Below are 13,465 nucleotides of genomic sequence, written 5' to 3'. Positions count from 1 at the left end.
GTTCTAACTGTTGCTTCCTGACCTGCATACAAATTTCTCAAGAGGCAGATCAGGTGGTCTGGTATTCCCATCTCTTTCAGAATTTTCCACAGCTTATTGTGATCCATACAGTCAAAGGCTTTGGCATAGTCAATAAAGCAGAAATAAATGTTTTTCTGGAACTCTCTTGCTTTTTCCATGATCCAGCAGATGTTGGCAGTCTGATCTCTGGTTCCTCTGCCTTTTCTAAAACCAGCTTGAACATCAGGAAGTTCATGGTTCAAACTTAATAATGTGCATCAAATGGAGATTTTCTTTCAGAGCCTATGTAACATCCTCTCTCAGAAGAGAAGAGCCTCAGGGCTTCAAATGGCCTTTTTAGCAAGAAGGAAATAGCAACAATGATTAAGTAACCCTTCTTCTGTTCCTCTTCTCTCTTCTGGTATTGAAGTATAATTGCTTTACAATGTTGTGTTAGTTTCTGCAGTACAGTGACCAAGTGAATCAGCTATATCTATTCATGTATCGCCTCCCTCCTGGGCCTCCCTCCCCCTCCCTCCTCCCACCCGTCAAGGTCATCACAGAGCACTGAGCTGAGCTCCCGCAGGTTCCCACTAGCTATCTGTTTTACACATGGTAGGGTACATCCCTATCTAATCTAATCCTAATCGCCCAACTGGTCCTACCCTCCCCTTACCCCGCTGTGTCCACAAGTCTGTTCTGCACATCTGCATCTATATTCCTGCCCTGTAAATATTTTCATCTGTACCATTTTTCTAGATTCCACCTCGCTATCTGAAGCCAGTAGCATGTTTTCACATCCTGATCTCCCTATCCTCAGGGCTCACCTTAGGGAATGGCAGAAGTCTGATGGCTGTTAGATGGCAGCTTTCTTTCGTTCCTGAGTTCCTGGGGTGCTGCAGTTCATGGGGTCGCAAAGAGTCAGACATGACTGAGCAACTGAACAACAACGAATGGCCTTAGAGGCTCAAACAGTGACATTAAATAAACATAAGCAAGATGTGAGGTAAAACAATGTTTCTCCAAGGATAAAAATCCACCTAAAACAAGAATTCCAATACTTTGGCCACCTGATGCAAACTGACTCATTGGAAAAGACCCTGATGCTGGGAAAGATTGAAGGTGGGAAGAGAAGGGGACGACAGAGGATGAGATGGTTGGATGGCATCACTAACTTGATGGACGTGAGTTTGAGCAAGCTCCAAGAGTTGGTGATGGACAGGGAAGCCTGGCATGCTGCAGTCCATGGGGTCACAAAGAGTCAGACATGACTGAGCGACTGAACTGAACTGAAAACAAGAACTCTGGATAAAAACAATTCTAGAATAGTCTCAACTTGTGCCTAACAAATGTAATTATTCATACTTGAACTCTAGCCTTTTCTAGTCCTGTGGCCACTGCTGAGTTTCCCAAATTTGCTGACTGATGCTGAAGTTGAAGCTCAAATACTTTGGCCACCTGATATCAAGAGCCAGCTCATTGGAAAAGACCCTGATGCTGGGAAAGATTGAATGCAAAAGAAGAGGGTGGCCAAGGATGAGATGGGTAGACAGCATCACCGACTCAATGGACATGAATTTGAGCAAACTCTGGGAGATAGTATGTGCGTCCTAAGTCACTTCAGTCGTGTCTGACTCTTTGCGACCTCATGGACTATAGCCTGCCAGGCTCTGTCCATGGGATTCTCCAAGCAAGAACACTGGAGTGGGTTGCTGTGCCCTCTTCCCGGAAATCTTCCCAACTCAGGGACTGAACCTGTGTATCTTATGTCTACCTGCATTGGCAGGCGGGTTCTTTACCACTAGCACCGCCTGGGAAGCAGGACAGGTGTCCCTGGGGTTGCAAAGAGTTGGACATGACTTGGCAACTGAACAAAAGCAACCTCTTCTAACTTTTTCCTGTCCTCAAAACAGTTTCAGGATTATTTCTAGAGCCTCTGCTCTCATAGACAAGATGGAGAAAAAGAAAGGATGCTGCTTTCATAGTGCAGTTTATAAAATTGCTGTACTTGAATCAGCTGAAAAGCAGTGATCCAAAAATTTTCAGACTTTGCTCAACAGTAGCATCATGTAAAGGAAGTGACTAGGGGAATTGTTACTCTGAGACAAACTCTAACCAATGGGGAGGAATAACTTGGTGAAATGGAAAAGACAAGAATCTTGGGAGAAAATTACATGTCAGTATTAGAAATAGAATGAAGAGGCAAGGACTCATGAGGCACACAATTGCTATCTTTACATATTTGAAGAGCATCCATGTGGAAGAGAGATTTAGACTGTTTTATTTATCCCTAAGAAGCAAAATTCGGTCCAGTGAATAGAAACTGCAGGGTAATAGATTTCAGTTATTGTAAAGAAATAACTTTCAAAAACAGTGCTATTCAGTAAGGTGTACTTACTATAAGTTGTATAGAATGACCACATAAATTACATTATCAGTAGTATAGACTGTCATAATTAGACCAGGAACATTATTTTGAATCTGATTAGGTTGATTTTTATAGCTTAATCAAAGAACAATCTCAAAGTCAGGCCACAGCTCTGTGTAGTGAAAATGTCTTGAATTTATTTTTAAATCATGTTAACCCTAATATTAATATGGGGTTTATGTAACCCACCTATAATATGGCAAGAAAATGTTAATATAAATTAAATAATGGAGTATACATTTTCTGCTTGAGCAAGTCTTATTTGAATATAAGACTGAGTTGCTTGTTTTACAAATTTTTCTCTTGTTTCTTTTGTTCACAAAGCTTAAGTGAAGGAAAGATGTTTTAAAAAGAAAAAAACACTCAGCGCTATTCAAAGATTTGATAACTATAATTATCTGTGCCAAGTTTTTTTTGTTTTGTTTTGATTTTCATCTCCTATTACACAAAAGTAGAGAAAGTTACTGTTACAGGTGGGAAATTCTGTTTGCTAGGGTTGTCCAAGTCATGACTGGGAGGCCTTGTGGTTAGAACTGATCCTATAAGCAAAGGGATATTTAGCTCTGTATCGGTATGTAACGAACTACTCCAAAGCTTAACGACTTAAAAAAAAGATATAGCAAGTCCCCTATATACAAACCTTCAAGCTGCAAACTTTCAAAGATGCGAATGTCCTTCCACATGTCCAATCATGTGGGTTAGTTCACGTGTCTGGCATACATTGTCACAGGCGTGCATCTCCTACAAATGGCTTTGCTTTTGTGTACTTTACCGCACAGTACTATATAGAGCACAGTAGTACAGTATCTTTATTTCAAGCCCAGGATGTCCAGAAGCAAGTGTCAAAGACCAATGATGTAGCTGGTACCGCTAAGGAGTGCCAAGAGATGACCATAGAAACAAAAGTGAAAATATTTGAGGCTGGAGCTTGCCCTCTGTTTCTCATTGCTGACAATCCTTCAGCTCTGCCATCTCCCACCTCCTCTCCCTCCTCCAGTCAGTAACTCTTCTTGCCTGTTCACTTGATGCCAGTTCTTGTATGCCAGCTGTTGTTCTGCACTACCGTAATTTTCAAAGTACTGTACTGTAAGATTAAAAACATTTTCTTTATTTTTATTCACTTTTTATGTATTATTTATGTGAAAAGTTATTATAAACCTATTACAATGTAGTACTATATAGCCGATTGTGCTACTTGGGTACCTAAGCTAATTTTGTTAGACTTACACACAAATTGGACTAACTAACGAATGTGCTCTCAGAACAGAACTTATTCATACATAAGGTACTTAATGTGTTTACTTAGCTCATAATTCTATGTATGAGCACTTTGATCTAAATTTAATTGGACAATCCTTTCCTGATTATGTTTGCTCCTGTGTCTACACAGTAAAGAGGAGGATCTCAAGAGAGTGAGAGGAAATGTACAAATTACTAGCAGAACATTGCTGCATCTTATTGGCCGAAGCAAGTCACAAGGTCACCCAAGATTCAAAGAGAGGGGAAACAGATTTCACATTTTAATGGGAGGAGTTGAAAAGTGATACTGTAAAGGGCCTGGCTACAAGGAAGATGAAGGATTGTGGTCATTTTCATAATCTTGTACAAAAATGTCCCAGATGGCACTAGTGGTAAAGAACTCACCTACCAATGCAGGAGATGCAGATTCAGTCCCTGGATCGGGAAGATCCCTGGGGAAGGAAGTGGCAACCCACTCCAGTATTCTTATCTGGGAAATCCCATGGACAGAGAAGCTTGGCAGGCTAAAGTCCATAGGGTCACAAAGAGTCAGACATGACTGAAGCAACTTAGCATGCACGTACGTACAAAAAAGTCACTCAAGGATCTTCAGCAGTGGAATGTTGCAGTCAAATAAGTGTGGTAGAATTATCACTCAAGCAATATGTTGAAAGCCATTTCTTTGATATCCCTCAACTTACACTACAGAAAACACACAAGTTATACACAAGACAAGTTCGTCTTGTCTTTGCATGGTTCTTATACTCACAAAATTCAGTTACCACAGGATAGCTAAATAACACCATCACCCAACAACATGGGTTCAAGCTCTGTTATCCTGGTACAGTTGGTTGTTGTTGTTCAGTCACAAGTTGTGTCCAACTCTTTGTGATCCCATGGATGGTAGCATGCTCTTCTGTCCTCCTCTATGTCCCAGAGTTTGCTCAAATTCATGTCCATTGAGTCAGTGATGGCTATCTTACCATCTCATCCTCTGCCACCCCTCTTCTCCTTTTGCCTTCAATCTTTCCCAGAATCAGGATCCATTCCAATGAGTTGGTTTTTTGCATCAGGTGGCCAAAGTATTGGAGCTTTGGCTTCAGCAACAGTCCTTTCAATGAGTATTCAGTGTTGATTTCCTTTAGGACTGACTGCTTTAATCTTCTTGCAGTCCAAGGGAGTCTCAAGAGTCTTCTCCAGCACCCTGGTACAGTAATTGAGTATAATTACATAGAGTACTAACTTTACTGCTTGCTTTTTAACCCACAAATCACTGTGTAAGTAATTGATGTACACATGATCAGTGACCAATCACGTCACTTCTTTTGAAGGTTGTCAGTGATTGGTCATTGCGTACCTGCAATTTAGTTCACACTTATACAGCAAAAATGCAGCTGTGTGGTCCTCTCTTGTCTCCTAGTAATATACCCCTGTGACATCTGTCAAAAACGCATCTTTGAAAGAGGGAATTGGCTAAGAAAGATGGTGGTGGTTTAGTCACTAAGTTGTGTCCGACTCTTGTGATCCCATGGATGGTAGCCTGCCAGGCTTCTCTGTCCATGGGATTCTCCAGGCAAGAATACTGGAATGGGTAGCCATTTCCTTCTCCAAAGGATCTTCCCGACCCAGGAATCGAACCTGGGTCTCCTGCATTGCAGGCATATTCTTTACTGATTGAGCCATGAGGGAAGAAGAAAGATGAAAATACAACAAATAAGCAAAAAGTAATATTGCTAGATATAAAATTCAAATCAAACATAAATGGAGTTATAAAGAAAGCACGGGCCATGGGAATGTTGACATTATATATGCAGACAGAAAGGAAACTTAGCGAAGGCAAACTTATTGACATAAATGAAGAAAGCAGTTGTAATAAAAAGGATAAAGATGTTCCAAGGGAAAAGACAATAGCAAAACAAACTTTACATTAACGCAACTCTCAAAGATATCCGACAACACTGAAAGCACAAAGAATAAAATTTTGGAAGCTGATCCAAACTTACAAAAAAATAAGAGAATAAGTCAAAGCACAGAAAAAGTTGGTCATTCCATATTGTAAGTTCTGCAATAAGAAAGCAAGCACTATTCAAACGATTTGTGATAAGTTTTTTACAAACATTTAAATTCTCAATATGTTTAATGTTTTAAATCGCAATACACTGAATAAATATTAGTTTTACTATTTTTCAATTTTCTTATACATTCATAACCAACAGTTAAACTTTTTAATGTTTTGACAGAAAGTCACAGAATGCTTGCAGTTCTTCCTATTGAAGATTGCTGTTTTTTTTAATTGTGTTCGCAGCCGCCGCCGCGCCGCCGTCGCTCTCCAACGCCAGCGCCGCCTCTAGCTCGCCGAGCTCCAGCCGAAGGAGAAGCGGGGTAAGTAAGGAGGTCTCTATACCATGGCTCGTACAAAGCAGACTGCCCGCAAATCGACTGGTGGTAAAGCACCGAGGAAGCAACTCGCTACAAAAGCCGCTCGCAAGACTGCGCCCTCTACTGGAGGGGTGAAGAAACCTCATCGTTACAGGCCTGGTACTGTGGCACTCCGTGAAATTAGACGTTATCAGAAGTCCACTGAACTTCTGATTCGCAAACTTCCCTTCCAGCGTCTGGTGCGGGAAATTGCTCAGGACTTCAAAACAGATCTGCGCTTCCAGAGTGCAGCTATTGGTGCTTTGCAGGAGGCAAGTGAGGCCTATCTGGTTGGCCTTTTTGAAGACACCAACCTGTGTGCTATCCATGCCAAACGTGTAACAATTATGCCAAAAGACATCCAGCTAGCACGCCGCATACGTGGAGAACGTGCTTAAGAATCCACTATGATGGGAAACATTTCATTGTTTAAAAAAAAAAAAAATTCTCTTCTTCCTGTTATTGGTAGTTCTGAACGTTAGATATTTTTTTTCCATGGGGTCAAAAGGTACCTAAGTATATGATTGCAAGTGGAAAATAGGGGACAGAAATCAGGTATTGGCAGTTTTTCCATTTTCATTTGTGTGTGAATTTTTAATATAAATGCGGGGACATAAAGCATTAATGAAAGTCAAAATGTTTCAGTGAACAAGTTTCAGCAGTTCAACTTTATAACAATTATAAATAAACCTGTTAAATTTTTCTGGACAATGCCAGCATTTGGATTTTTTTAAAACAAGTAAATTTCTTATTGACTGCAACTAAGTGGTGTTTGTAGCATTTTTATCATACAGTAGATTCCACCCACTCACTATACTTTTCTAACTGAGTTGCCCTACGTGCAAGTACATGTTTTTCATGTTGTCTGTCTTCTGTGCTGTTCCTGTAAGTTTGCTATTAAAATACATTAAACTATAAAAAAAAAAAGAAGAAGAAGAATATTGCTGTGCATGGTTTCAGCCAACTTACTCATTTTATGGTCCCATAGTACTGGGCAGAGAGGATTCCCTGGTACAAGAAAGTTCCTTCTAAGTTCATGAGATTGTTCTTCATTTATAATTACCAGATTTGAAATCGTTTTGATCAGTAAACAAAAAATTAGATATTAGGAAAAACAAATTGAGTTTTAGTAAATAAAAGTAATTTTAATTAGAATTTATCCCGTTGTTGCTGTTCAGTTGCTCAGTTGTGTCCAACTCTTTGCAACCCCAGGGACTGCAGCATGCCAGACTCCTCTGTCCTCCACTATCTCTAGAGTTTTCTCAAACTCATGCCCATTGATTATTCGGTGATGCCATCTTTTCCAGCATCAGGGTCTTTTCCATACTAGTCCCACAGCTTCAAAAAAAAACAAAAAAAATCAAACCACTATCCAATAAAATGTTCCCAGAAAGAGAACTGCTTTTCCCCAAACATGACTCCAGAGCCTATGATAATGATGCATAATGAGCAACAAGCAGATCTTTATCAAGAATCAAAGCTTCCTGCTATAAAGTAGAAATCAGTTACAGCCTCATTTAAAAAGAAATGCTTCCAGGCTTAAAAGCACACCAGCTGTTGGTGGTAGAGGCTCGCTGCCGGTCTTGGTCCCAGGGTACTCTGTTTATATTGATCCCTCTGGTCATCTGAGCTGGAGGAATAAATAAAAGCCCCTCAAAGACCACTTCTTCAGTAACTCTTCCATGCCCTTATTGTTCAGTCCCAAAGTACTGGTGAAAGCATTAAGGCTGAACAGCAAATTATGCGTCCAGCAAAACAAGTTCACACACCAAAAAAAAAAAAAGTTTGGAAAAGATAAATGACTTAGCATTCCTCTCCCACAACTAAATGGATCAAAATAAATATCCATTTAAAAAAAAAAAAAAGAAGAAGAAAATAGGAGAAGTAGTGAAAATGCAAAAGTGAGCCTTGTTTATATTAAAAGTATCTTCTGAGATTCTCTTCATACTGAACCTGAAGTCACTCAGTTGTATCCGACTCTTTGCGACCCCATGACTGTAGCCTGCCAGGCTCCTCCACCCATGGGATTTCCCAGGCAAGAGTACTGGAGTGAGTTGCCATTTCCTTCTCCAGAGGATCTTCCCAACCCAGGGATCGAACCCGGGTCTCCTGTATTGCAGGCAGACACTTTACCATCTGAACCACCAGGGAAGCTATGAAGATATGAAGTTACCCTTATAATCTAAATATGGAGTTGGGTCTTTTTCAGTTCGTTTATTTTTTCTCCCTCTGGGTCGTTGTTGCTTTCTCTAGTTGCGGTGCATGGGTTTCGCATTGCGGTGGCTCCTCGTTGCAGAACGCAGGCTCTAGGCCCAAGTTCTTCAGCCGTTGCAGCATGCAGGCCTCAGTCCTCACGGCATGCAGGCTCCAGAGGGTAGGCTCAGTAGTTGTGGCACACAGGTTCTAGTTTCTCCAAAGTATGTGGAATCTTCCCAGACTAGAGATCAAACTCATGTCCCCTCTACTGGCGGGCAGATTCCTATGCACTGTACCACCGGGGAAGTCCACGGAGTTGTTTTAATGTAATAAGAAAACTATCACATTTATGTATTGAACAAATATCTACATAGATTTTACTATATGCCAGGCACTGTGCTGAGCACGTAATGAATATTCATTCCGGGAGTCATCTCAACAGCTCTTTTAGGTATTTTTATGTATCTCATTTTAGAAGAAACTGAGGCACGGAGAGGTTAAGAAACTTGCCCCATATCACATTACTAATGCAGTAAAGCTGGAATTTGAACCCAGGTAGACTGGCAACAGAGGCTGTGCTCTTTTTTCAGTGTGTTGTGAACTGTTATTTTTTCCATCCAGTAGTCTAGTTTGGTATGTTTTTGTGTCTCTTTTCACATCCCTCCCACTGATCTCTGTTTGTTCTGCTGAAACTTGGAAAACATTATCTTCTTTACCCATCTATAGGATCTTGGATCTGATTCCTAATCTATGATTTTCACTCAGCATAATGGTCTACGAACTTTCAATGAGATCACATTGTATATAAGAAAGAGATGTGGTTTTGTTTCCTAAAGAGACAGAGGTCTATGTTTATAAAGTGACAGTCTTTGAAGAAATAATTATAGTCATCCAATTCCAGTACCACCATGTACCAGGCAGTGTGCTAAGCACTTTTATGCACAGTTTTTCCTGTGTCCCACACAACAACCCTAAGATGTAGGTATTATTATAATTCCCATTTTATAGATTGGAAAATTGAGGTTAAAAGAGGTTCAGTAACTTGTTCAAAACAAGACAGCCAGTAGGTTATGGAGCCTAAATTCAAGGCTTAGGTTGAAGATCATTTGTTTTTCTCCATATTTCTATGCCATTTGACACCGTTTTATTTCCTTACAAGGATATTCAAAGGAGTTTGAGGGACTATCGCGTGACAGAAACTGCTGTCACTTTCTAGATAAAATTCTTCCTCTATAAGATGATAAGCCACACAGATACCCAATAGCTTCCCTGGTGGCTCAGTAGTAAAGAATCTGCATGCCAAAGCAGGATACTTGCAGGAGACGCAGGTTTGATCCCTGGGTAGGGAATATCCTCTAAGTAGGAAATGGCAACCCACTCCAGTATTCTTACCTGGAAAAGTCCCACGAACTGTAGCCCAGCAGCCTCCTCTGTCCATGGGTCACAAAAGAGTTGTGCACTCCTGAGGGACTAAACAACAGCAACCTTATATAGTCAACAAGTCATTGATCGGTAACCAACCGTAATAAATACTGCATAATAAAATTAAAGGGAAGTTAAACTATAATGAAAACATACCTTCTAAGAAAAAGTGTCTTTACTATTTCTTACCTATTCTAGACCATGTCTCATAAAAATAAAAAATTCGACACAGTAGAAACACCTTACATAAGTCTTCCACAAAACACTTAACACTATGACATTTCCAAAATAGCTACACTTTTCAGAACCTAGACGTCCTTCAACGTGCTCAACAGTCCTAGTCACAGTTTTCAAAACCACACATTTCTCATTATCAGTGAAGGAACACTTCAAAAAACGTGACGTGTACCCTTTCAAGCATCGCTTCCTTAGAAAAACAAATAAAAAGAGAATGCAAAAAGAAGCTGTTTGTTAAATCAATTTCAGATACTGTGTCTAATGTTTTTTCATAACAGAACTTGGAGTCTATACTACATGCTTATTTATAATTTGACTATTTAAGTAATAACTCTTCATATTCAGATCTTTTTTTCCTAAAGAATGTATTTATTTATTTATTTAAGGGTCCCAGTGGTTGTCAAGGATCTGCCATGGTCTCATGGTTGGGAAAGGAGGATAAGATTGCCATTGCATTTTACTGCCTACTCGGCAGTTGCAAATGGATTCCCTCAGAAGAGCAGTCATTTTAAATATTTATTTATATGTTTGGCTGCATTGGATCTTAGTTGCGGCCTGTAGGATCTTTAATTGCGGCATGTTAACTCTTAGTTGTAGCATGCAGAATCTAGTTCCCTGACCAGCGATGGAACCCAGGCCACCTTCGTTGGGAGCACAGAGTCTTAGCCACTAGGCCTCCAGGGAAATCCCATGAGTAATAGTTTTTGCAAAGTAAAAATTCCATTAATTTTGGAAGAACTTTGGTTATGGTTTTTTTGCATGAATTTACCTATCCCACTGGGAATTTAACAAAGAAGGCTGAGTGCCAAAGCATTGATGCATGGGAATTGTGATGCTGGAGAAGACACTTGAGAGTCCCTTGGACTGCAAGGAGATCAAGCCAGTCAGTGCTAAAGGAAATCAACTCTGAATATTCATTGGAAGGACTGATGATGAATCTGAATTTGCCCACCCGATGCAAAGAGCTGACTCATCGGAAAAGACTCTGATAGTAGGAAAGATTGAAGGCAGAAGTGGGTGGCAGAAGATGAGATGGTTAGATTTGAATAGCATCACTGACTCAATGGACATGAATTTGAGCAAACCCTGGGAGCCAGTGAAGGACAGAGGAGCCTGGAGTTCTGCAGTCCATGTGGTTGCAGAGTAGGACACGACTTAGGAACTGAACAACAAGAATATTTAAGAAAACATAAAAGAAACCTGTTTTTAAATGGGATGTTTCATTAACACTGCTGAATTAATCACTACTTCATCACGTCTTAATTCTCAAAATTTCCTGGCAAGAACTCCTTAGCATTTCTGTCCCACACCAAGCCCCGTATTTTATTTTTAAGTTTGAATTTTCAAGCACAAATATTTTTTGTGTTGAAATTTTTTTCCCAAACTTTAAACTTTTTATTTTGTATTGGAGTATAGCCAATTAACAATGTTGTGGTGGTTTCAGGTGAACAGCGAAGGGACTCAGTCATACATATACACGTATCCATTCTCCCCCAAACCCCACTTCCAAATATTTTTAATAAAAAATTTCTTCCATTTTATAGGTGTTGGACAGAGGGGTGCAAGAGCTGGCCTTGTCATTTTCCCTGCAAGGCCATGAATCCAGCCTGCCCTGGGAGAAAGAAAGGAGATTCATGTAGAATTTGAGAATGAGGCATGAAATTAAGATGGGTCTGATGAGAATGAGATACAGTAACAGAAGGAGAATCTTTGCCCTCAAACAGTGGTGAGAAGATTAGCAGTTCATTCTCAACATGTTGAGGCAGCTCTCAACATTCAATTACACAAATTTGCAAATAAAACATTCTGGACCGATGTTTTCCCTCAGTCTCTTCCCCAATGCAGGATGTCTAAATCAAGTGCTTTTTATTTGCACCATCTAAAGCTTGAATAAAAGATTGATGAATTTTTCTACACTTCCCTGAAAAGCACATACAATATGGCGACGTCTCTCTCAGAGCTCATTCTTGTAGTTAAATACTTAGGTGCCCAGAGTAACAGTTGCTGCTGCACCGCCGCCATCCAACTTTCCACATCACTCCCCCAAGCTCTAGCATTACAGAGAGTTACTAAGGCTAGATTGAAGGGTTTAATGAGTGGAAAGATTAAACAAAACAAAAACAAAAGAGCCATCACAAACTGCAAATTAAGGGATCAGCAAACCCCCTGCTGGTTTAAAAATCCCATTCTACCTTGCCAAGGCACTAATTAATATAATAAAAAGCACAAAGATCTTGCTTAAAATTAAACGAGCAGGCTGCCCACGCAGGGCTCGCTGCCCACTCTCTGAGCAAGCATCTGCTTAGAATGTCACTGATTGTCTCCTTGGGAGGTTAAAGGAAGGGAGGAAAAATTGCTTTGGCAGAGAGTCTAACAGTTAACTATGCCCCCTTTGAAAAGAGAATTCTTATCCTGTTTTTAATGCCAAGCACATACAATGTCAAGTAACTTGGTCTTAATACCAAACATGACAGAACTGCGGCAAAGGGGTAAAACTGCTACTATTTACATTAACAAAAATAATAGACGTATGCATATCATTTATTGCAGTGTTAACCAGGAATTGAAATTTTTCTTCTTTCCAACTTTCACTCCTCTCTTGTACCTTGCACAGCACTTGGCACATATTGGGCACTCAATAAGTATGTGTTTAATAATTATTCTAATTTAAAAGGGCTTCCTTAGTGGCTCAGTTGGCAATGCAGGAGACTCAGGTTCGATCCCTGGGTAGGGAAGACTCCCTGGAGAATGAAATGACAAACCACTCCAGCAGTCTTGTCTGGAGAATTCCATGGACAGAGGAGCCAGGCAGACTACAGTCCCTGGAATCGCAAAGAGTTGGACACAACCGTGCAACTAACCTTCACTTTCACTAATTTAAAAACTATATATTTGTTGATGTGCCACAGACACTGTTAATGTTAGCAGTTCAATATTAGATCTTTTTTTAAAATTTTGTTTTATTGAAGTATAGTTGACTTAATACAATGTTGTGTTAATTTCTGCTGCACAGCAAGGTGATTCAGCTATACATACATATATGTTTTCCTTTTTTTTCATTATGATTTATCACAGAATATTGAATATAGTTCAGTGTGCTATACAGCAGGACCTTGTTGTGATAAATTCTAATGCCCAAACTCAGAGGCCAAACATCTTGTTTTGCTTTATTCAATCAATAATGCATTTATCATGTCCATCGCTGTTTTAGGCACAATAAATAATACAAAAAAATTAAAGCTTTCTTGAGCAGCAGGCCTCAAGAGAAAAAAAATGCACAGATAGGAAAATACTATAGAGAAACAAGAACTGAGTGACTCATAGCAGGAGTAAACTGCTATCTTTCTATCACTGTTTCTTCAGTCAGTTCAGTTCAGTCACTCAGTTGTGTCCAGCTCTTTGCGACCCCAAGAACCACAGCACGCCAGGCCTCCCTGTCCATCACCAAGTCCCAGAGTTCACTCAAACTCACGTCCATCGAGTCAGTGATGCCATCCAGCCATCTCATCCTCTGTCGTCCCCTTC

The 13,465-nt window shown here is 40.1% G+C and overlaps 1 protein-coding gene across 1 annotated transcript; it reads left to right on the top strand.

Annotated features, from left to right (window-relative positions):
- The first annotated feature begins 5,960 nt into the window (after positions 1-5,960).
- Positions 5,961-7,012, top strand: LOC104984147 (histone H3.3-like). The gene has a single exon (XM_010833781.1). It carries the CDS (start codon positions 6,073-6,075, stop codon positions 6,481-6,483), a length of 411 nt encoding a protein of 136 aa, XP_010832083.1. The 5' UTR covers positions 5,961-6,072; the 3' UTR covers positions 6,484-7,012.
- The last annotated feature ends 6,453 nt before the right edge of the window (positions 7,013-13,465 follow it).

The sequence above is a fragment of the Bison bison genome, unplaced genomic scaffold (genome assembly GCF_000754665.1).
Source record: "Bison bison bison isolate TAMUID 2011002044 unplaced genomic scaffold, Bison_UMD1.0 scf7180017863888, whole genome shotgun sequence".
Lineage (NCBI taxonomy): Eukaryota > Metazoa > Chordata > Mammalia > Artiodactyla > Bovidae > Bison > Bison bison.
This window is presented reverse-complemented; position numbering and strand designations above follow the sequence as displayed.